This window comes from Lepisma saccharinum, chromosome 1, assembly GCF_977018435.1.
Source record: "Lepisma saccharinum chromosome 1, izLepSacc3.1, whole genome shotgun sequence".
Classification (NCBI taxonomy): Eukaryota; Metazoa; Arthropoda; class Insecta; order Zygentoma; family Lepismatidae; genus Lepisma; species Lepisma saccharinum.
Window position 1 is genome coordinate 175,322,682 of NC_139229.1, and position 25,401 is coordinate 175,348,082.

General features: G+C 40.9%; 1 protein-coding gene across 1 annotated transcript in view; it reads right to left on the reverse strand.

Annotated features, from left to right (window-relative positions):
• LOC146004374 (uncharacterized) overlaps positions 1-25,401 on the reverse strand; it is a 55,296-nt gene that overhangs the window by 13,451 nt on the left and 16,444 nt on the right. Inside the window, exons 3-5 of the mRNA XM_083143177.1 lie at positions 5,935-6,136; positions 2,529-3,822; positions 1,427-1,551 (exon numbers count right to left, since the gene is read on the reverse strand). Coding sequence (XP_082999303.1) covers positions 1,427-1,551; positions 2,529-3,822; positions 5,935-6,136 — 1,621 coding nt within the window. The remainder of the gene's footprint in view (positions 1-1,426; positions 1,552-2,528; positions 3,823-5,934; positions 6,137-25,401) is intronic.

The following is a 25,401-nucleotide window of genomic DNA, read 5'->3' on the forward strand; positions in this document are numbered from 1 at the left end:
TATATCAATTGAGTATGATAGTGTGTTACAGAAGGTTTGAGGAGACTAAAATGAAAGTTACTGTTTCTCACGAATTGTACGCCCCTCAAGCGTACGTAAGAGGTATGTTTGTAAAAAAATTAGAAAATGATTAAATCCAACAAGCAACTCTGTTTGTTATTTTGGCACAAAAGGGATATAAAGATAACAATGAGTATGTCGCATATCAACTTCAAAACTAAATCTACCCATAAATCAGGGCATAAAGAGCGAAGTAAGAAATCCTTCATTGTCACAGAGATCGATAACAGGGGAAACCCATCGCCCCTTCCCTCTTTATATATATATATATTCCCTGTTGGAGCGCCCGGGTTCGATAACCGGTGGATCTCACCTTAAACTGTAGGTCCAGTCCCGATTAGCTTTTCTGTGCATAAAGTGAACTTAAGACACCAAATCAACCAACCAATCTTTAGGTGGGATTGGTGTTTGGACTAGGCAACGTTGCCACATCGTGTGAAGAATCTAGTGATTGTTGGCAGCTCTTGAAGTGCAAAATAATAGCTGGGGGTATGCTCCTAAGGTTTAACATGGTGACAATGAGACAGCTGGTATGATCCGTTGGAAAAGTGTTGCTAGCTGGGATATATTATCCCCCCCCCGCATCTCCCTCACATCGAGCATTGATTCTTGGCCCTCTCTCCGTTTGTTTTTCCATAAGTGGCAACATCGCACTTCGGCTCAGCGACCTATCAGCGTAGAAGACAGTACTCAACCCAGATCTGTACACATTCGTCAATAATGCGTCAACCTGGTCTACATGGAATAGGTTGTAGTCACATAGCGACACAACTACATGAAGATTGATTGATTGATTCAGTTGGAGCTTTAAGTCTACTTTATGCACAGTAAGGCTAATCGGGACTGGGCCTACAATTTAAAGTGGGATCGGAACCACTATGTGCCTTCATCGGGTATCGAACCCGGCACCCTTTGATAACAAATAACAATACATGAAGAATGTACCCCTATGGGAAGTAATGGGAGGAAACATCACAATATGAACTACAAGAAATCAAATCCGGGATCACTCCCTGTCCATCATTAGAGCCACCATCTTAGCATTTGCCTGGAGTGACTGAGAAAAAGCTACGGAAAATCTCGGTCAAGATTGCCGACCACGGGATTTGAAACTCTGATCTCCAGAATACGAGTCCATCAGTACTTTAAGATTGGATTAGAACAACTGAAATGGACCTCAACGGATATTGAATATGGAAACTCCGTCCCTATTACTTCTGATGTTATTAGTGCGAGGAAAAAGTTTCGAATTGAACAGTCGGATAGGGTGTTTCCCACAACATTTTTTTAGTGGAGAATCTTGAATAACGAAATAAGAATTACAATGAAATCAGATATGAACACCAAGATTCATGCTGAAACTCGCCTGTGGATATGGTCATTTCCAAACCAAAACTCCTTCATGAGGTCCCCAAATCCTTGTTTATACTGCAGCCAATCCAGCGAAAAGTTCTGTCTGGGCTCACCGAAGTCTCCTCGTCGCTGGATTACCTAGAATATATAGAAGAATAAAAATTAAATTAATAAAGAACACAAGCCGAGAGTGTGTAACAGCTGAACAATAAATTTGCAACAGTATATGTATTACGCCTATCATTTGCTGAAATACTATACTCTAAAAGATTCCCTATGAATTTCTGACATTACCATAAGAGTAGTGCAAATACAATACCATCGTCAATTTGATTTGCAAATGGACCTTAATGTCAATTTCAAGCTAGCTTTTTTCAGTGACTAGTAACGAAAGAAAGAGTGTAAAATTGTTAGCTGGTGGAGGAATGTAACATCGAAATTATGTAAGTAAGTACATGCCATACTTGTGTATCTAATTAGAGCAGGACTCAGTCTCTGAGAATCCATCGACACTGAGAAATTGCAGCTTGTCACTGTGAGTAGACAATGGAGATGATTTAAACTCATTGTTCCCCCCAAAATAAACAAATATACACGTATCTAGGTTTCAATTGAAATGTTGTAAATATATCATACGGATTATACGTATAAAGGAATACACGAAGTTTTACTCCAGAATTGAAGGATTTTGTCTTTGCATGCCCAACCAAAGACCAACATTTGAAAAATACACATTATGAGCAACTCAAAGTTCATTATGGTTTAAATTCGTACCTAACATAAAAATATGACTTGAATGACTGTTATTCAACCCGGTATCTACTTCTTTCTGTACATTCTGCATTATTTTTACTTGACAACTAGTGTTTGATACTTTAGAAAAGTACTTCCCTTTAATAAAAAATAAGAAACATTACTTGAGGTACTTATTCAATCTCATGTCGAGTCTAATAGATTATTAATTTGTAAATCAAGTATCCTACTGTACAATGATTCTTTTTTGACACTTCAATAATTTTGTGGATCTTAATTTTCTGTCAGTCAATTTCAACATGGAAATTTCCTACTTAATTTAAGTATTCTTACTATGACTATTCCCTATATTATCAACTTACCGTCCAACCTCCTCCCTCCGTCTCCATGTCACAGTACCTGATGTTGTAATCAAATCCAGATTCACTTTCGTCTATGCCTATCAAGCCCACAGAATACACACTGGACACTGTCACGCCGTCTTTCTTCAGCCCTTCGCAACTATGTCCCGCTCCCCCGTAATCTGGGGTCCCGGTCACTTCCCAGTCATCGTCCCCGGACACGTCAGAATCTCGGTCACCGGCGTCGTCGTCGAATTTCTCGATCGGTATGTTGGTCGTTGTCGTTTCACCTCCCGACCTCGGCACGGAAACGGAAGTCGTCTCGTTGCGACAAACCAATTTCTTCTTCACTAGGCTCACCAGATCTGAAAACGAGTCCGTGAAATGCTCGTTCTGCTTCTGGAAAAGCTGGTTGATCACCTCCAGCCTTTGTTCATCCTGGTAGGCGAAGTTGAGGAGGAAACCTTCCACCTTCTTCAGAAGGAAATCCGCGTTGCTTGAGAATGACGTAAATTGCTTGTTGGTTGAGTGACAACATTGACTGATCTCGTCGAAGTAGTCTCGGTAGCTCTCGAGCAGCCCCAGCTGATCTTCCCAGAGTGCAACGGAGTTGTTGTTGATGTCCTGGAACGTGCGTATGAACTCCTCCACGCTCTCCAGGGCTCTCGTCGTCTTCTTGTAAGGCGACATCAAGCGCTTCCACAACTTCGTGAACAACTGGTCGGCAGGCTCCTTCAGTTCTGAAGGCCCTCCTTCCGACACCAACGACTGAGGACCCTCCTCTGCATTCTCAGGTTGCAGAAGATTATCCCTCAATCCTAACGTGTAGTTCACTGCAAGTTCGTTCTTAGATACCTTATCCAGGATCTCCTCCACTTTTGACGACATGTCGTTCAACACTTTTTCAATGACTGGCGGTGTGTTGCACCGGATTACCAATTTACCTCTTGATGCGTCATTGTCCACTTGCACACTCTCGTTCTTCTGAGTCTTTGCACCGCCGTTAGGCTTGTTCCCGTTCCTAGTCCCGGATGGCACATTCCCGTTCCTCAGGTGAGTGTTTCCGTTCCCATTCCGTGAAGACATGACTCCAATCCTATCCACTTTTCTCTCTATAACTTTTAGGGTTGCCAGGGCGCCTCTGGTGGCGAATTCGTGGAACAGTGGACTATCTTTCTGCTCTTCCATCGTCTTGCTCAGGGCTGTTATCTTGCTGTCCGCCTCATCTAGCTTTTCAGCCATCCTTTCCAATTTAAACTCTAGTCCCAGCAAGTTGTTGACTTTACCTTCCAAGTTCATCACTTTTTCTTGACCTCTGGAAAAAGTGAAGAAGAAATCATCAGACATTTTAAACAGTGGATTTACGGAAAGAATTTTCAATCAAGCTCAGGACCACAGACATCTAGTACTAGACTGGAAATGATGAATTCATAAATTCGCGTGCCCCAAGTTGCTGGTACTGAGCACTCCAAACCAATAGAATTCTTGCCACTGTCATTGCTCACTGTTCGCGAGAAATGTCTGCTCTCCATGTTTCCCAATACGAGCAATCGGGTACATGCCACTTCTCGATGTGTGTGTGTGTGTGTTTGTGTGTGTGTGTGTGTGTGTGTGTGTGTGTGTGTGTGTGTGTACTGTGTGATCCAAAATGTTAACATACATAGATTCTCCTTTTTTCTCCTATGCATAAATATCTTGCATAACACCGAGGACAATGTTTTACCTGCTACAAATAGCACTAAACGCTCATTATGTGGAAACTCTTTCCAGAACCGAGAGAAGACAATGTGGTGTTGAAGTGTAAAAGTTGATGATTCTTATAAAGAAAATAAATAAAGGCTTGGCTTACAACTAGCTGCATGTTCACAACTGCAGTACTATTGGTCATGATATAAGGATATTTTAGTACTTTGATTAAGAGCTATAAAATTATATTGATTAGTGTTTTCCCCTTTTTGGCGGTACGAAACTGTAAGCCGTACCGACACCGCTTTTTACAGGTGAGAATAAAAACTAATAATTGTTCCAGCTCATGAAAGAAATATAGGTAAATATATGCGAACATATGAGAAAGTGTGAATATACCAGATTGCTCTTTCGATAAACTTTGCATCAATATTGTTGTTGTCACTATATCAAACTGACTAACAAAAAATACCGTGGAGGAGTGCTTCTCTGATAACGTATTTACGTGATAGAGAGTGGGATGGGTACTGTTTTTTCGCAAGGCAGCACCTTCTGATAAGCAAGTTTCAATTATTGTATAACTTGTTTTCATAAGTTTCTTTGCAGAGATACTGTAGCGTCATTCTTTAGTTTGAAGTCCTCTTCATGCACAGATAGGCTAATTGGGTCTCGACCTACAGTTTAAAGTGCCCCCCCCCCAACTACTATGTTCCTCAAACCCGGAATCCCTTGCCTACAACGCGGTGACGTTGCCACTACGCCATCGGGGAGGCGTGTAGCGTCATTTTCATAAAATCCAAGAGCAGGTTCTATTTGAAACCTGAACACCGCAAATTTCAACCGCGAGGCTTTGCATGAATGTGGCTCAGAAAGGTGATCATATCAGTTTTATTCTTGTCTCGTCGCCTAAAGATTAGAATACCTATTTCCGGTCTCTGTGCTTAACAACATTTAGGATTTTTTTCCTTCAATAAGAGAGAGAAAGAAAATCTCTAAGATTTTGGACGCTCTGTTTATAAAACGACAGAGCTTTTTCATTATTTTATTTCTATTACATTGTCAAATAAATCAATCAGATATTTCTTATTTATTAATTTAAGTCACTACACATTTTATATGATTCAGAAACAACATAGTGACTTGCTATCAAGAGGCATTGAGTTCGACTGCCTTTGGAGACACATTAAGTATGCCAATTTGAAGTTAAAATGAAATCAAAACAAACCATGGCATTTCTTGCACGTCCTCGCAAGAATTTTTGTTCAAATCCATCGAGCGGTTTTACAGAATATTTTAGATATTATAATCAACTTATAGTAAGTATGCATGTCTTTATATGTCTTTATTTTGCGTCCTGAATTCTAGGAACGATATTGTTTTATAGCAACGATAACAAGAATTCAGCTTAGCTATCTTTACACATTTGTCCTTGGAAAGTATAGACGTTCAATTAACAGTCACTCGACGGTTATTATCTATTTCACACGGTGGTTAGAAGAATGTTGAACTTCTAAACAGAAATGAAATTAGTAGGTATGAGTTGCACTTGGCGCATCCTCATTACATAGATTAGTGAACATAATAATACGTTAACATGATTCGGTTCATGTTACTCTGAGTTTTAAATATAGTCCAAAAAGATTTTGAACAAAATGTGTAAATATGAACGAAAAAACAATCTTTAACTCCAGAAGTTTCATAGACAACTTAGAAATACAAGACGCAAAAGACATGGGATTACCTGTTTAAGATATCCACTTTCTTGTCCAGCGTTTTTATCTGGTCGTTCCATGCGGACACGTGCAACTGAAACGTGTCCCACACGTGAGCTCTCTCCTGAAGGTTTTTGATGTTGCTGTCCAAGTTCCCCAGGGTGGTCGCCATGGAAATCATCCGATGCTCAAGCTTCGTGAGATACAGCATGTTGAATCTCTCCAGCTCATCTACGAGAAACAGGAGAATAGCAACAATAGAGCTTGTTCTTCGTAACTTTGGTTAAAGCCACAGTGAACACTAATCCTTAAAAAATAATGAACTGGAGTAATGTCCATAGATATCACCAGGTAGATTAGGTTTACAGGATTATGAACACTTTTAATGGATATAATTTCCTGAATTTTTTAGCTTCACTGATTCTGCGAAAGTACAAATAAGTGAAGTTCTTTAAGACTCTTCGCCATTAGGGCAAGGATATGAGACTATATAATTTTTGAGTGACCTTTCGGGGAAAGATAAATTTTCATGATAATCCACAGCATAAGAATTAAATAATATACTTGATAGCCGATCTCCATGAAGGAGTGATTATCGCCACGCTACGACGCCAGGGGTACCGGATTCGAATACCGGCCTGGTCATGGGTGTTCTTTGTGAATATTTCTTCATCAGTTTCATCACATATCATCACTATTCCTTTTGTATAGTTATTTATTTTTAGCCAGAAATGGAAACATGTATTTGTAATTTTCTGCTTCTCTAGGCCAATCGCAAAGACGAAGGTGAATGATGATTCGATGAAATTGTTGAAGGAAAAGCAACCCGCATGCCTAGGTAAGAAATCGAAGTTTCTGTTGCGAGATAGTATGTCGATCACTAAACACTTTTAGCTGTAGTGTTGCTCACGGGACGGGACATGTCCCGTCTCGTCTCGTGTCTCGTCTCGAAAACGAGACGAGACACGAGACGGGACAAGCCTTTTGAAATTCGAGACGGGACGAGACGGAATTCCTTTCTCGTCTCGTTTTCGAGACGAGACACGAGACGGGACGGGACGGCTTTTGAAAAGTCTCGTCTCGTCTCGAATGTCCCGAAAAAATAAAAGCAAAATATTTAATCAGTTGCAAATACTTGTTTGCTTGGAAAAACGTATTTCAATTAGAAACGTTGATAAGCGTGTATGAAGTCAAAAGAAGGCTATTTTAGAGAGAGGAATGAATGAATTGAATACCTAAACTTATTTTCAATACTCTTTTGAAACACAGGGTTACTCCCCATTTTTATTTTTCAATTCATTCTAGGTTAATAATTTTATGTTACGATGGCACTCCAGATACTAAAGCAATTCTGAATAACATCAAGTAAAAGGGCAGGTAGAGAAGGTGGAAGGAGGGGCCAGAACATCGTGGAGTATCTGAGTCCGAGATTTATCTTGTAAACATAGTCTCAGCTCTATAGGTTGGAAAGATAAACGGACCGACGGATAGGGTTTATTATTATTATTTAATTTTTACATCAAAGGGTGTACAGAAGTGAATGTTATTAGGAAGTAGGAAAAACATTGTGGGAAACATGGCAGTACAAATTGATAAGGAGTTGTTGGGAAAGTTATTAAGGAGTCCAAGATATTAGGAAGACTAAGAGAAAGAGATAATTAGGGACAAATAATCTTGCATTATCCCACTCCGAACAGCTGGGAGCTAAAGAGGAGGAGAAAATACGGGTATTATGGAAAGAAGTAATTTGGTGATTTTAGTGTTTACAGGGAACCATGACAAGATTTTACCACGTGATTATTTGCACGTGTTGCGTAATTTTTAGAATATCATTGTGACGACGCCAGAGGAGGCAGGGGGACGCCCCATGTCAGACACTTCGCCCCCCCCCCGGGCCCTCCAACTGAAGTTAATTAAATATCGAATAATAAGAGAGTTCATTTATAAGAGTATGACGATTTTCACCTTTTCCAAGTGGTGTATTCTGCATGATATCACTTTCCTGCTTATAATACCAACTTGATTAACAAATATTAATTTGTTTAGTATATATATAGCTATGTGTATGTGACTTTCGTTCAAGATTCGAGCGCCGACCTGGGCATAGGTGATTTCTCATTCATTTATGTCCTGTAATAGCCGAGATTAAACTAAGTTTTAACCAGTCTTAAGAACTGGGAAAAAGTGTTGAATGTGAATGATTTTAAAACATCACGAATATTTTCAGGACCACAAGACATCATCTGTAGTACGGGCAAATTATTCTAATCGTGGTCGTTAGTGACAACGCTAATTATTAAAAGACATTCAAAGTTGATTCAAGATTTGGTTGGTTGGTTGATTTGATGTTTGAAGTCCACTTGATGCACAGAAAAGCCAATCGGGATTGGACTTATAGTTTAAAGTGCCTCCACTGTGTATCGAACCCAGGACCAAAGGTGATCGAAAAAAAACCAACACTACATGTCAGTTCATCGCGGTTTCTTACTATTCAGGGACTTGAATTTCGAGGTGATGAGTCTGAGGAAACCATAACAAAGGGAATTTCTTCGATACTCTTGACGTTAATGAGGGGATATTATTTGGAAATGTATTGAACGTGAACCTTAAAATGCAAATTACACTTAAAATTCGATTCAAAACATATCGCGGGCAGGTAAAACAACGCTTATTAGGATTTGCCACTCTTCAATCATTGGATGCAGGTTCGCTCTTTCTCGTATATAAAATCGAAGAACTTCTTCCCATGAACCCCATAGGTGCCTGTAATTGTGTAGCACAGACATACGTTGGAGTGGTAGAGTAAGAGTAAGTAATGCCAGGGTCAGAATATTTCTTGAATTATGAGATAACTGTAACCTTTGTCTGATTTTTTTATCCTGTGATAATATTTCCCTGAAAGGTGAAACACAAATTTTGCCCAAAACTCTTCAGCATTACGAAGATGGTTGTCCTTAAAATCTTTGAAAAGGTTTGCTCGAAACAGGATGCTGGATGCAAACTGCCTCATTTGGCTGTTCTTGCCATTGAGAAGAAATGTCAAGTCCTGGACGTACCAAAGGTGGGCAATGTGTTCTCCAAAGCACATAGAGCAGAATTCTCCTACAGGAGAAGTGCCTCACATTGTTTCTAATACTTAAGAAGATTCATTCCTTCCAACGTCACGTTTATTTTGCAAGAAAATTAAATTCTTCGAAGCATTTTTTCGTCATTTATATTATTATCTTATGACTAAAATATTTATATCAGTAGTTTCATTTCAAGAAAGACGATGAATTATAAAATTATGAATTTCTTCCAATACTGAAATAGGCCACTAGAGACAACGCAACTTATCAATAAAAAAGAATTAATTTCTTTATTAAAACGAATCATGTGCAGATAAACTCGTAATCAAGAAGTAAATTTAGGCAGTAAACGTCCACTCTAAATAAAAGACAAACACAAAACACCATACATGAATATAATAATAATAATAATAATTATAATTATAAGTATTATTATATATGTGTGTAGTGTTTTCGGGCGTTTTAATGTGGCTGCCCCCTTACAATATTTTGTTGCCAGCCTTCCGCCCCCCCCCAGTCACATTTCCCTGGCGCCGTCACTGGTTGGAAGTAAATTTATTAGGACGAGGAAAGTAACATTAGCTGTTGACAGTGTTGCACCAAAGGACGTGATGTGTGCTACTGAGTAGTGTATATTAGGCGCTTCAAAATAGTACTTAGTAGGTATCCTCTTTTTTTATCAATCGAATATCACTTTTTGACATACTTTGACAATTTTTTGTCGATGTTTTAGCGTTTAGCGATGTTTTAGTACAAATTTTCACCATACTCATTTTTTCCCCACTCGTACTTGGTAGGTATATCATGATGTTACGTGATACAACTTAACCTATCCTTTTTTTACGATTATTTAATTTTTTTATGATCCTAAGTGATATAACTTAACCTATCATTTTTTTTATTTATGCACTGTTTGAACGTCATTATTTGAGGATCATATTTTGTAGGTATTTTTTTTTATCAATCGAATATAAGTTTTTGAGATATTTTGACAATTTTTTGTCGATGTTATAGCGTTTAGCGATGTTTTAGTACAAATTTTCACCGCACTCATTTTTTCCATTGATACTTGGTAGGTATATCACGATCTTACGTGATACAACTTAACCTATCTTTTTTTTTACGAATTTTTAATTTTTTTTACGATCCTAAGTGATATAACTTAACCTATCGTGGAACTCGCAAACACCCACTCTACAAAAATTCTACTATATGATCTTTCACTGGCTAAGCTAACCTACAAATAGGAATTGGCAGCACTGACTTATAAACCCACTGGGTCTTCTTGGCATGTTTTTTCATGATGTGTTGCCAGGCTATTGGGCATCTTGGCGTATACAATGTATATATTTTTGAGGGGGAGGGGTTATAGCTTTTTATGCTGTACGAATACTAAAAACTTGACAGTGACAACCAACAGAGTAGGTAAACCTACATCCAGGAACTGGCAACACTAGTTTCTGACAGTGAATTTGAAATAAAATATTAAACAAAATACATGAGTAAGCACTGTGATTACAAATAGTACCAGTGTTATGCCCCCCAACTCCAACTGGGCAACTGGGGAAAATAATTGTACAACAATTTGTACCTAATTGTACAATACTTGTACCTAATTGAGAGAGCCTTCCCGCAACTTACTTCATGCACAATTTATATGATTTTACAACTGTGAAAAGAAAGCATATGTGTTCTGTATGCACACATTCATTCTTATTTTTCGAAGTTGAATGAAAGCACGTGTTTTTTTACGCTCTCGTAATACTGACCTTGCCCCAGTGATTTTAAATTGCTTCCATCCGCAATTTTTTTCTGTGTTATTTCCGCATGCACGCAACATTCGCTTTCAATAGTTTAATGAAATACAGAAGGAGTGTTAGTATAGCAGGCTCCGAGTTTACAATTTATTAAATTAAACAATAATTTATGTAAGAATATACTTGTACTTAACGAACACAAAATAATAAAAAGCACATGTGAATCTTTGCGTGTGTTCATGTTATATGACGACTGAGTAAAAAATAATGTTGACTCCCCGAAAGATAAAAGTTCTTGGTTCGACATCAGATGCATGCAAATTTTATGTTTTGCTCTCCAAAATCTTGATTTTTATGTTTGTGCTATTTGTCATACAGCAGAGGAGAAGAGGGGAGAGGGGAGGGGAGGGGGTACTATTAGCGCCATCTATTAGCAAACAATAGAAATAAAAAAGTAGGGTCAAACTTTTTCAACACCCAAAAATTTTAAACGTCCTCGTTTAGTAATACGATCAGCAGAAGACGTTTGAAAGAGTACTCTTAGTCGAGAAAGCTAATTGCTAGGGCCCATATATTGCTAAAATGTTCTTTGATTTGCATATTTCTCATACCGCCATATGTTGTTCTAGTTGACTTCTTCCAAAAAAATGCTAATTAGCGAGAGTTAATTAAGCCAGGCAAGTAAAAGAAGCAAATAGGGCAACATGTGGCGGCGTGGAAATATGTAAAAATTCGATAAAATTCGAATTAAAATTGGAGGATATTTTGCAGTTTTTTCCTATAATATACAAAACATTTACCGTACATAATTTTTTCTATTTACAACAGTATAAAATAAGAGGAATATGCGACAATATCCATATTAATTAGGAAGGTATGTTGTATGCTAGGTTAGCTAATTGTGTCTTCTACAGCTTCACTCTATAGAGGAAAGATGGAAAAAAGAGAGCTCTACAAAAACTAACGCTCTTAACAATATTGAACGCCCCGTGAAAATTACATATAAATAAGGCATAAGTGTATTATCTGCTTTCATGTCAGATTTTCCCGACTTGTGAGCTGTAGTGTTTAGGTGACAAGCGGCTCGCTCAAATATAATACCGTTGACAATATTGTACGCCCCGTGAAAATTATATATAAATAAGGCATAAGCGTATTATCTGCTTTCATGTCAGATTTTCCCGACCTGTGAGCTGTAGTGTTTAGGCGACAAGCGGCCCGCTCAAATATAATACCGTTGACAATATTGAACGCCCCGTGAAAATTATATATAAATAAGGCATAAGCGTATTATCTACTTTCATGTTAGATTTTACCGACCTGTGAGCTGTAGTGTTTAGGCGACAAGCGGCTCGCTCAAATATAATACCGTTGACAATATTGAACGCCCCGTGAAAATTATATATAAATAAGGCATAAGCGTATTATCTGCTTTCATGTCAGATTTTACCGACCTGTGAGCTGTAGTGTTTAGGCGACAAGCGGCTCGCTCAAATATAATACCGTTGACAATATTGAACGCCCCGTGAAAATTATATATAAATAAGGCATAAGCGTATTATCTGCTTTCATGTCAGATTTTACCGACCTGTGAGCTGTAGTGTTTAGGTGACAAGCGGCTCGCTCAAATATAATACCGTTGACAATATTGTACGCCCCGTGAAAATTATATATAAAATAACATACCTGAAAATTATATTCACAGTAGATTTATTTTTTGAGTTTTGTAATTACCCCAAGAAATTCTATATAAAATAACATACCTGAAAATTGTATTTACAGTAGATTGAATTCTTGAGTTTTTGTATTCGCACACAAGAAATTCTATATAAATAACATACCTGAAATTCTATTTACAGTAGATTGAATTTTTGAGTTTTGTAATCACTCCAAGAAATTCTATATAAAATAACATACCTGAAAATTGTGTCGCTATATACTAGACTTTTTGATTTCTGTGATTTTGGAGAAAGCAATGGCATCCACCACCAGTTTCAATCGTAAAAATGATAAAACTGAATGTGTTACTTGTGGGAAGCTAATCTCAAGGAACAATTTATCGGTACACAGGGCAAGATGTAGCGAAACAGGTTCGAGAATTAATCGTTCGTTACCTTCTAAGCCATGTGCTCGATGCGGAAAAATAATCAGCATTACAAATTTAAGTAAACATCTCAAAATTTGCAAACCATCGACCGAACAAGGAACATCGAAAAGGAAAATCGATAATTCAGAAACGGAAGCTTCCACTTCCAAGCAAATTAAATTATCTAATGAACGCAAACCAATTAAATCTGCATTTAACGACCAACTCCAGGATTTTTCAATTAAGTCAGAACCAGGTCGTGACATCCTTAGTTTCTTGGATGAAACGAAAACATCTGTACTAAATATTTTAAAAGATAAACTTGAAAACAACTCTATAAAAGTATACGTTGTTCTGTTTTCTGAATACAAGAAAGTTGATGGCACAACAAGTATTTTTTATCATCGTACAAAAAACCAGACTCTTTATTTGGCGGACGTCGAAAATTTGGACAACTTCTATTATAAAGTTTCCAACGAGCTGGTTAAGAAACATGACGATTTCGAGGCTAAAGGGTCGGGATGGTCTCTATGTGGAAGTCCTCACACGTTAACTGTTTACGTGAACCGATTCTCGCCTCTTCGAGCTTCCAGCTACGTTCCTCTTCCACCGAACATTCAACACAAGAGGGCTGTGTTAAATATACAGAACAGCGATAACAAGTGTTTTCTCTGGTGTGTGTTGGCTGCACTGCATCCTGTTCATTGCAAAAATAATCCACAGTGGGTTGGACATTACAAACAATACGAGACCGACTTTCAAAGTGTAATGTCTGACATTGAATACCCGGTGACATTGTCGGATATAACAAAGTTCGAAAATCGTGCAGGAAAACGCATCGCTATTAATGTGTATTCCTTCACGTCAGATAAATATCTCGTGCACCCTGTCAGGATAAGCGATATCGACGATGACGATGCCTGTGTAATAAATCTCCTTCTAATTTCAAACGAGGATGTTCATCACTACACGCTAATTCGTTCACTATCACGTTTGGTCAGAAGTCAATCAACCAAGCATAAACATTGCATCGAAGTTTGTCCGAGATGCCTAACCACGTTCGACGATCAAAAACAACTCGATTATCGAAAATACACCGGACGTCAAATTGCTCTGGAGAAACTTGCCGAACATAAAATTTATTGCGGCGACAACAGACCGGCTAGAATGTTGATGCCCGAAACGAACGAAGTCGAAGAATTCAAAATGCACAAGGCATTGTTGGAACATCCCGCAATCATCGTCGCAGATTTCGAGGCGTTCCTCAAACCACTCTCCTACTGCGAACCGGATCCCGAAATTTCCTCCACAACGCCGTACCAGCTTCATCAACCTAATAGTTTCGGCTATGTTGTTGTGCGACGTGATAAAATAAATGAAGCATATATATATCGCGGGCCAAATGTAATCGAACACTTCCTGGAAAAAATGGTGGAGGAGGTTGAGGTAATTGGTAGCGTACTGCTTACATCAAAACCGATGGCACCTTTAACTGAAAATGAACTTCAAAATTACAATTCCACTGAGGTGTGTCCGGTATGTGATCAAAGTTTCACTGATGAGAACAAAAAAATATTCCACCACGATCATTTCAGCGGAAACTACATAGGTGGAATTTGCAACACGTGCAATCTTAAAATCCAGAAACCTAAATTCATCCCCATATTCTTTCACAACGGAAGCGGATATGATTTTCACCACCTGGTGAGACATCTTGGCTACGATCCGAAACGTATAGGTGTCTTGGCCGAGAATGAAGAACGTTACATTAGTCTCAGCAAGCAAGTGTCGATTCCGGGAACGAAAAATACAATCGAGATGCGCTTCCTGGATTCGTATAGATTTCTCTCTGCAAGTCTGGATGCTTTAGCGAACAAACTCACCGACGATCAATTTAAAATAACTAGAGCTAGTTTTCCCAACGTAGACATAGAACTCGTTAGACGTAAAGGGGTTTATCCTTACGAATATGTTAGTGATGGTTCTAAATTTAACGACGACGCTCTTCCACTTCCAAGAGAATTTTACAGCAGACTCAGAGAGAAAGGAATCACGGACGAAGAATACCAACACGCGCAACTCATGTGGGAGAAATTAGAATGTAGGACACTCGGAGACTACCACGACGCATACTTAAAATTAGACGTGACGATACTCGCGGATGTTTTTCAAGCGTTCAGGAAAACGGCAACGAATATTTACAAATTAGATCCAGCGTATTTCTACAGTCTACCGGGATTAGCGTGGTCGGCAATGTTATTCCAGACAAAGGTCAAGCTGGAACTGATATCGGACGTTGACATGTTGCTATTCATCGAAAGAGGGATACGAGGTGGAATGGTGCAATGCGTACAGAGACATGCAAAAGCTAATAACGTACACATGAAAGAAGATTACGATTCAAATCGAGCATCGAATTACATCTTCTACGCCGACGTTAATAATCTCTACGGACATGCCATGGTTCAGAAACTTCCTTACGGGGGATTCGAATGGTTAGATCCCACTTCGATAGATATTATTCATTTCGACGATAGCGAGTGTGGTTTCTTCGCAGAGGTAGATCTCCAATTCTCCGACCACCTGCACGACACGTTTTCGGATTTGCCTCCGACCCCCGAAATCAAATGTCCACCCGACTCGGTTCAAGACAAGCTTTTGTTAACATTGGACCCTAAACAGAGATACGTTGTCCACTACAAGAATCTCCGGTTTTTGATTGCGAAGGGTGTTCAGATAGTGAATGTTAGACGAATACTAAAGTTTAAACATTCCACGTGGTTAAGACCTTACATAGAAATTAACACACAACATAGAACAGCTGCCACTTCCGATTTAGACAAGGACTTCTTTAAATTAATGAACAATGCGGTGTACGGAAAGACCATGGAGAATGTTAGAAAGCACGTAGACGTGAAATTAATTTCCGATAAGAATAAATGTCGGAAGTGGATAGCCGATCCTAGATTCAAGTCGAGAAAAATTTACAACGAGAATTTGGCACTTTTCAATCTACATATAAAATTGATGAAATTCAGAAAACCAATTTACGTTGGCGCAACGGTTCTCGACTTGTCGAAACTTTACATGTTCGAATTTCATTATGACGTGATGAAACCCTTCTACAATGATAAAATATCACTTTTGTACACGGACACCGACAGCTTCATTTACAGCATACAAACACCTAACCTATACGAAGACATAAAAAATCCTTCCATGCTTGAGTATTTCGATACTTCTGCGTACCCTCAACCCAACAGATTTGGAATTCCATCCCTCAACAAAAAAGTCCTAGGTAAACTGAAAGATGAATGTAACGGTGATATTATTGTCGAGTTCGCGGGTTTGCGTTCGAAGATGTATGCCATGAGAACAGAGAGTAGTGTCACGAAGAAAGCAAAAGGTGTGGGCAAAAATACGGTGGAGAACAAACTCACCTTCCACGATTACATCGATTGCCTCAAGACCAGGTCGTCGGTTCTAAGAGAAGAACAAAGAATCCAGAGCGTCAACCATATCATCACAACAAACAAAATTAGAAAAATTGCGCTGGATCCCGATGACGACAAGAGGTGCGTTCTCGAGTGTGGTATTCACACATTGCCGTGGGGACATCGTCGTTTAGAAATAAATAAGAATTGCGCACAGTGCAAATAATTAACACTCACCACCACACACAACAATTTTCACTAACTCAAGAAAAAAAAACATTTTGTTACTGAGTAAAAAAAACACTTTGACTGTCATTACAAAATAAAACTTTGACCGTATCCTTAAATAACCAGCATGCCTATGAACTTGTTCGGTTTCAAAAAACAGATCATCATGGAAACCATACCAGATCATGAAGTCTTACCTTCCGTGTTACCTAAACTCAACGGTCTGTTGATCATTCACCTCAACAGCATTTGGACGAAACTGAATGACGATGTGGGCAAGATGTTTTACGTTTTTAATAACAATTTACATTTCTACGAAATTCCGATCGACGGGAAACTTCAAATCACCGTGAATCCGGAAAACGCAGGCGAAATCAAAATTTCTACCGGCAAGAACATTTTTCGAATCAAGCACGACAAGATGCTTTCTAACATTACGTACGATGTGTCTGCAGGAGATTATTTTTACATAGAACTCCTCGGAGATTACGACAAACTTATTCCTCTTTTTGTAGAATTACGAATCGTCTATCCTATTATAAATAACCGTTAACCAAAAATGCCTAACGACATTTTCGGCAACACCAAGCGTGTAGACCACGCAGAAGAGATTCTCATGTTGGACATTCGAGTTAAGAAGTTAAGGGCCGATTTGATCGCTTTGCAGGAGACCTTAAACAAAAGTTTAGAGTCGGAAATCGCTACGCTCCAAACGCAATGTCTCGACCCCATTCTGAAAATCGATTCCGAACTGAAAACGCTCATAAAAAATTATGTCGACGTACCTTCTTACGACAACGTTCAAAATATACAGTTGAGCGTGGATTCGCTTCAAAATGATTTGGCCAAATTACAGCAATTTCAATCGAAAAATGAAGATTTGGAAAAATTGAAACTCGAAATCGAAGAACGAACTTCCGCAATAGAAAAAAATTTCTCTGAACTTCAAACCGTCGTGAACGATATTGATGTAGAACGCTTGCATGTCGTTGTTTCCAAATTACAAGAAGAATTCACCAGCACGTTGGAAGAAATTAAATCCAAGTTGCAGACTTTGGAAGATACCATGACGAACCTACCATCGTCGGACGAACTGCAGGTCATCGGTAAAAGCGTCGCGAACATAAAAATTCAATTGGAGGCCTATCGAGATTTCGAACACATTCAAACCACCATCGCTACGCTTCAGGCGTCCTTGGAATTGATCAACGAAGAAATTAAAAATATTCACGCTGAAGCGAGAGCGTTGACGAGCATTCAAGACACGTTGAGCACGGTTCAGCAGAAGATCGAATATTTAGAAAATTTGAACGTCGAAACGAATCTCGCTCATTTTCATCACGTACTCGACAACATACAGGGTGACTTGGAATCGTTACGGACGAGCGTGCCTTCGAGCGAAGATTTGGAAAAATTGAAAACGGCGGTGACGGCACTATCCGATTCGGGCGACATCAAAAGTTCATTGAGCGATCTCGAGAGTAAAGTGGCCAATCTCCCCACCTCCAAAGAATTGCACGTTTTGAAAAGAAACATATCTCGAATGCTGAAACGACTGGAAACGGAAACGGCGAACGTGGAACAGATTCGAGACGAAATTAGTTCGCTGGTGTCGACGCTGCCCACTTCGCAGAGCGTAGCCGACCTTCACACGCAGCTTACAGAGATGCGAAGCATCGTGAACGATCTTACCGAGAAGAGCTCGAAATTGAATCAAGTCGAGAACCTTCAGAGCATCGTCGTCAACATCAGAGATCAAGTTGGAGTGCTGGAATCCACGCAGGAATCGACGCAGGCCTCTTTCGGTGCCAAGTTGCAAGAACTCAACGAAAACTACAAGCAGTTGAACGTGGAAGTGAAAATCAAACCGTCGTTTTCTGCCGTAACGGATACCATAGTCGAGCATTTGCTGCCCATCGAAAATAAACTCGGACAAGTTCACAGTAACCTCGTTAGCGTCGACACTAAATTCGCTAAACTGCATTCTCTGCAAGCCATCGAAATCAACAGCGTACCCAATCAACAAAGAATCTCCACGTTCGTCGAAGGTAACAAACTGTACATGTTGCATCCTTATCATCCGTACTACAAGTTTCTCCTCGATGGCACGATTCAGATAAACGAATTTTCGTACTGGTCTCACGGCAGAAAAGCTAGCGTTCCCACCATGACTTTGATATCGAATCGTGGTGTCCAGAAAGCAGGAAACATTCCTCTGGCACGTTGGAACGAAACGCGCAACATATATGAAATACACGAAGACGAAGATCTCACCGTTTTCGACGTGAGTGCCGGCGATAAGCTGATCATTCAAAACACGAGCGAAGTGCCACCTTCTTTGAATCCTATCACGCTTGTGCTTCTCTTGAAACGTAATCTCTAAACAAAAAATGTCTAGGCAAGCCATCGTCGAAGAATTGCATAAACCTGCACGCCGCAACTACGAACGTTTGGCTGTGGTAACCAAGGGCATCGACGACCTCTGGCAAAGTGACCTCGTGGAGATGACTAGCGGCAATTTGAAAAACGTACATAAATTGAACAAGGGCAACAAGTACCTCCTCACCGTCATAGACACGTTTTCGAAATTCGCATGGGCTCTACCTTTGAAGGCGAAAACGGGAACGTGCGTCACGGAAGCATTCAAATTAATTTTTCGCAAAAGCGGTGGCAGACGACCACGGTTTCTGCAAACGGACAATGGTAAAGAATTTTACAACGCCGTATTCCAAAAGTTTATTCAAAAACATGGCATTCGACATTATTCGACCTTCAGTCACATCAAAGCCAGCATCGTGGAAAGATTCAATCGAACCTTGAAAACACACATGTGGAAACGATTCACGCTTCGGGGAAATTACAAATGGGTCGACATCCTGCCGGAACTCGTCGACACCTATAATGATACGGTACACAGAACGATAGGCATGAAGCCAGTTGACGTTACCAAGTCTGACGAGCAGCATTTAATTTCTACAGTTTACTGTCCAAAGTACACACCCACGACAAAAAAAGCTAAATACAAAATTGGAGACCGGGTGAGGATCAGCAAATTCAAACGCACCTTCGAGAAGGGGTTCACAAAAAATTGGAGCACGGAACTTTTTACGGTGGTTCGAGTTTTACCCGGAAACCGATACACGTATATAATAAAAGATAGTAGCGGCGAGATTTTGAAAGGAAGATTTTACGAAGAGGAACTCTCTAAAACAAAACACCCCGACACGTACCTCATCGAGAAAGTATTGCGTAGGAAAGGTGACAAACTGTTTGTCAAATGGCTGGGACTTCCGGAAAAGAGTTGGATCGACGCGGACGAAGTGATCTTGTGAGTACGTGGAACGTGGTGAAGCGTCTACCGGATCCGGAAAGTCAAACGAAGAAAAAGAACGGCGAGTTGCTTCCCGACAGCATCCGCTGTCTGATCGTAGGTCCTTCGGGGTGTGGGAAAACGACACTGCTCGTGGACAATTTTCTCCTCGCACCGAATTGGTTAGATTGGAAGAACAGGCACCTGTACGTGTTCTCGAAAAGTTTAGAGCAATCCAAATACCAGCAACTGATGAAACTGTACGATGGTCTGGACATTGCAACGTTTGCCTCGGAAATAAAACCACTCGACGATTGTCGTGAAAATTCAGTTGTTGTGTTCGACGACGCCATCCTGGAAAATCAAAATGAAATTCGCAACTTTTTCACGCAAGGTCGTCACAAAGGAATGGATTGCTTCTACCTAGCTCAAACGTTTTCCAAAATTCCAAAACAGTTAGTACGCGACAACGCTAATTTCATATGTTTGTTTCGTCAAGATCACACCAACCTCAAGCACGCGTACGATGACTACGTAGGCGGAGACATGAACTACAATCAATTTTCGGAACGCTGCTGCTCTACTTGCTGGAACGGTGACGATTTCGGATTCGCGACGATCGACATGACGAGGAAACCCAACGATGGAAAATACAGAAACAAAATCAACGACTTTCTAAACGTTGCAACGTTGTGAGAAACGACGTGTATAAATAACGTCATGACGAAACGAAAAATCGAAGACGAAAATCTCAAGCTTCGCGATTACCTCGCGAAACGCTTCAAAGGTTGGAAATCCGAGAATCGCGGATTCTACGAAGAGAAGAAACGTCAGGATCAACCTGTGATCGATGCCATCAGCGGTCTAGGTAAAGAAATTAAAAGTGTCACGGAACAAAATAAAAATTTGATTAATGAACTCGTACCGCTCGCAGCTAAAAGTTACGCCGTACCCACGCCTATTTCGAGCATTCCTTCGACGCCGTTCGAACTGAAGGATGCACCGGCACGACGTCGAGCCATAGGTAGCACGTCGTCGTCTTCGGATAAAATTGAGTTGGGGCCTTTGGCACGAGACTACCTGAGCACGGGGAAATTCGACAAGGATGAAGTGTTCGGATTGTATCCCAGCATGGAAACCAGCGAAGGCGGCGGTGTGGTGTGGAAGATTGGGAAATCGAAGGTGACCTTCGAAGGCAACGACATTAAAGTCAATTTAGGCGACAAGGATAGTTGGAACAGGTATCCGGGTACGGTGGGACTGTGGGAACTCGTCGCCAAAAAGCAGCCGAAAGATTACACCGACGAAGATTACCAAAGTTACAAGGAAATTCTGATCATGACGGATGCCTTGTACCAGAACAACGATGCCTCGCAGAATAGGGTGAAATCGAGCAGCGGCGAGAAGTACAGGAATCTCATCAAACCGATTTGGAACCAGGTCAAAACAGGCAGCGGCGTCAAACGCTACAACACGTTACCCAAAGAATTCGTTTGGGTGGACGACGTTAGGAAACTCGTGGACCGATTGTTGGTGATAGCCGGCGAAGAGAATGCAGGCAACCGTAATTTCTACAATGAGAAGGTTGGCATCGTGGACATGATCAGCACGAAACTTTCCAACTTCATCGTGAACGACGACAAGGGCATAGGTTACCTGATCAAAATCATCAACACGCTGCCTCCGAAATTTTGGAACGTGGCCGAAGGAAAGGGACTCGTGAACGACATCATCAACAAATTACCTTTCGAGATGCATTTACCTGGCTACCAGTACTGCGGGCCGGGTACCAAACTCGAGAAAAGATTGGAGAGAGGAGACAAGGGTGTGAATCCGTTGGACGCGGCATGCAAAGATCACGACATCGCCTACAACACCACGCAGACGGATCTGGACGCACGTCACGAAGCAGACAGAAAGTTAGAGCATGCAGCTTTCGAAAGGTTCGTGAGCAGAGACGCATCGCTGGGTGAACGGGTCGCCGCACTGGGTACCACCATCGCCATGAACACGAAACAAAAATTGGGGTGGGGTATATAAATAACATACCGTAAAAAATAAACATGGCTTGCATAACTGATTTGCCGCCAGAGCTACTATGTAAAATATTTAAAACATGTAGTAAACGGCGATTGTGAGGATGTAGGCGCAAGTCTAAGCAGGAGACGGAAGATATCATTACGTACATCATCGCGGACTTTCTTCTTCTGTTAAAAAAATAATATATATATATACGTGTCAAAAAAAACTTGATATATAAATAACACACATCATAAAAAAATAATTTTTGGTATATATAAATAACACACATCGTGAAAAAAAAATTAAATTTCTCTAACACACACACTGAAAATTTCTCTCCTTCGATATGACAACTGAAAAAATGAGCGATATCCAAGCATTAAAACAAATGCTAAATTTGTCAGTCGAGTATGTAAAAATTCAGGAATTGGAAGTCGACAAACCTTACACGATAACTTCCGGTTCAATCGTTTCTACCCAGTATGGTCCCAAGGTACGCCTGTTGCTCAACGCACAATACAGTCTATTTTTACCAGATCGATACGCTAACATGTTATCCGATGAGAAGCTATCTATTTTAATCGAGAACAAAACTCGAATCGTGTACAAGGGGACAAAGGAACTTCTTGGCAAGAAAACGAAGCACGTAATAGAATTTGTGTAACGACTGCGAGGCCTTGAAAATATATAAATAACATACCGTAAAAAACTACACAAGAAAAAATCTCAGAATATATATATAAATAACATACCGTGAAAATAACACATAGAGCATCAACATGAAGCCCAAGGGTGTCGTGTACCAGATACCATACTCCAATCTTAAAAATCTAGGTGCCCTCGATGGGTTACTCACCAAGAAACAACGCGAGAAGAAACGTTCTTGCTTGTCGAAAGGACACGGAATGAAATTACTTCTCAGCACACCTCAATTGAAAAGATTGCAGCGTTCGCGGAAACAGCAAAAGGTCGGAGGTTTCATATTCAGCATCCCGGCCATCCTGGCAGCATTGGGGGCCGTTGGAAGTTTAGCCGGCGGTAGCGCCGCCATCGCGAAAACCGTCATCGACTCGAAGAAGAACAAAGCGGAATTGGAAGAACAGAAACGTCACAACCTGGCCATGGAGAAGAAGGGGAAGGGCGTGATGAAAAAATTTAAAAAAAAGAAACAGAAGCACTCACCAACCGAGACATTGAATCTCTGATCGGACCGTTACGAATCAAACACTTCAGAGGAGTTTTCATGTCCGACTCGTTACCTTCAAGCGTTAAAAAAAGAGAATGCGGTGTAGTCAACTTGGACGATCAAGAAAATCCAGGCACGCATTGGATATGTTACCACAAAAATGACAATAACAAAGCATTCGTTTTCGATTCTTTCGGAGGTGTTCCACCTACAAATTTAATTCATTATCTGAAAACGAACAAAACCTCTATATACTACAACGACGAACGCATTCAAAATTTCGGAGACGTGAACTGCGGTCATCTCTGCCTCTCCGTGCTCGCGTTTCTCTCTAAAATAAATAACCCTACGATCGAGGATTTCCAGAAAGCATTGTGGAACCTCAAACAGCATCACTAGGATGGGCGTGTTCCATCTCACGAGCGAATCTTCGATCTTGAAACTCACGCTGCACGACGACATCGTCTATCCTAAATCCGTGGCTCTGCGTGCATTCTACAGCATGTACCTCATACCTAACGTCACGCAGCACAACAACAAAATTAGCGTCGGAAGCGAACACATCGTCGTCACGCCAGGACAATACAATCTTTCCACTTTGCAAGCTCAGTTACCCAAAGGCACATACCTTTCTCAAAATTCGGTCACGCACAGAGTGGAAATCCTATCCGCGACGGAGACCGTGGACCTGGGCACCATGGGAGAACTTTTAGGTTTCGAGAACGACACCAAACTCGAAGCCGGCATCAAGCACACGGCAGTCAATATTCCTAAATTTCTAGCCATCGAAACTCTGAACGTTCACTGCAACGTAGCCGAAGGTATGATCACGAAATCCTCGGACGGATTACTGGGAAGTCACAAGCAGACGGGAATCATAGCCACTTTCAAACCAAGTTCTGAGTTCATGGAACCGATCATCTACACGCCCTCTTCGCCGATCTATTTTCCAGTATGTCGCAACCGCATAGACGACATAGAGTTGGTGGTGACGAACGAGAAAGGAGACGTGGTGGATTTCGCAGGTGCCACTACGACGGCCATCGTGGAGATCAACGTATAATAAATAACCATACATGTAAAATGGAGCAAATCGAAAGTTACGAATTGCAATCTTTCCCTCCCAACCGTCGCACGTTCGCCAATCTCAACGAGGCAAACAGGGAGATCGAATACGACGTGGACGTAGGCGACGGGTTTATTCATCCTCACAGAGCGGACCTCTACCTTCAATTCGACGTGGTGAAGAAAGAAAGCGGAGACGCGTTTCCCGCAGCAGCAAACTTGATACTCGTCGACAACTTCGTGCCTCACCTGTTCTCGCAGGTGGAGGTGAGGAAACACAACACTGTCATCGACAGAATAGATTATCCAGGCATCACGTCGACGGCAGTGGGAACGTTGAAATTATCCAAAACGGACGCAGCGTACTACCAGGCCGGGGGATTCGAAGCCGGAACCAAAATATCGACGAAAAGTCACACGGTGCTCTTTCCCATGCGTCTGCTGCCTGGTTTCTTCTCGGATTACAAGGAGATCATGTGGAAGGGAGGACTGAGGATCACGTTTCGAAGAGCGGCCAACGACAACGACGCACTGATGCGATACGCTACTTTGGGTCCGGACGGCACCACGCCGATAGCCAACACTTTACCCGAAGCGGCGAAATGCCTCATCCGAAGCATGGAATTGAGAATGCCGGTGGTGGAATACGAAACAAACTACGCCCTCAAGTACAAAGCGGAGATCTTGAAAAATCCGCAGGTGCCAATTCACTTTCACGGTTACCAGTGCGTGCAGAAAATGGCGTCGGGAAGTCACATGGAATTCGACGTGACGACGCAGTTCAACAACATACAGTTCGACATGCCAGATTTCGTCGTAGTACTTTTTCAGACCGCGAGGGACAAGAATCAGGAAAAAAATTCCAGCAAGTTCGACGACTGCAAGATCAAGAACGTTTATCTGAAGAACGGTAGGAACGAAGTGTTCCCGCGCGAGAATTACAACCTCGACGTGACCAAAAACGATTACCTCAAACTTTACGAAGCTTACACGGCTTACAAACGCGTGACCGAGGGAAGCGTGGACATGTACTACACGCCCAGCGAATTCAAAGCACGGAGACCCATGACCGTCATCAACACATCTAAGAGAAGGCAGGTGGTGGTCAACGATCGCACCAACATCAAGATCGTCTGCGAGTTCCACGACGCGCTGCCTGCCGATACTCTATGCAGCGTCATCCTGATTGCAGAGAAGTCCTTCGTCCACGACGTGAAGAACGAGAGGGTGACGGAACAGTTTTAAATTCATAAAAAATTGCCACATACTAAAAATCAACATCCAACACATTTTAGGTTATATAAAATTTGTGAAAACCTTATAATACTGAAATATTAAAA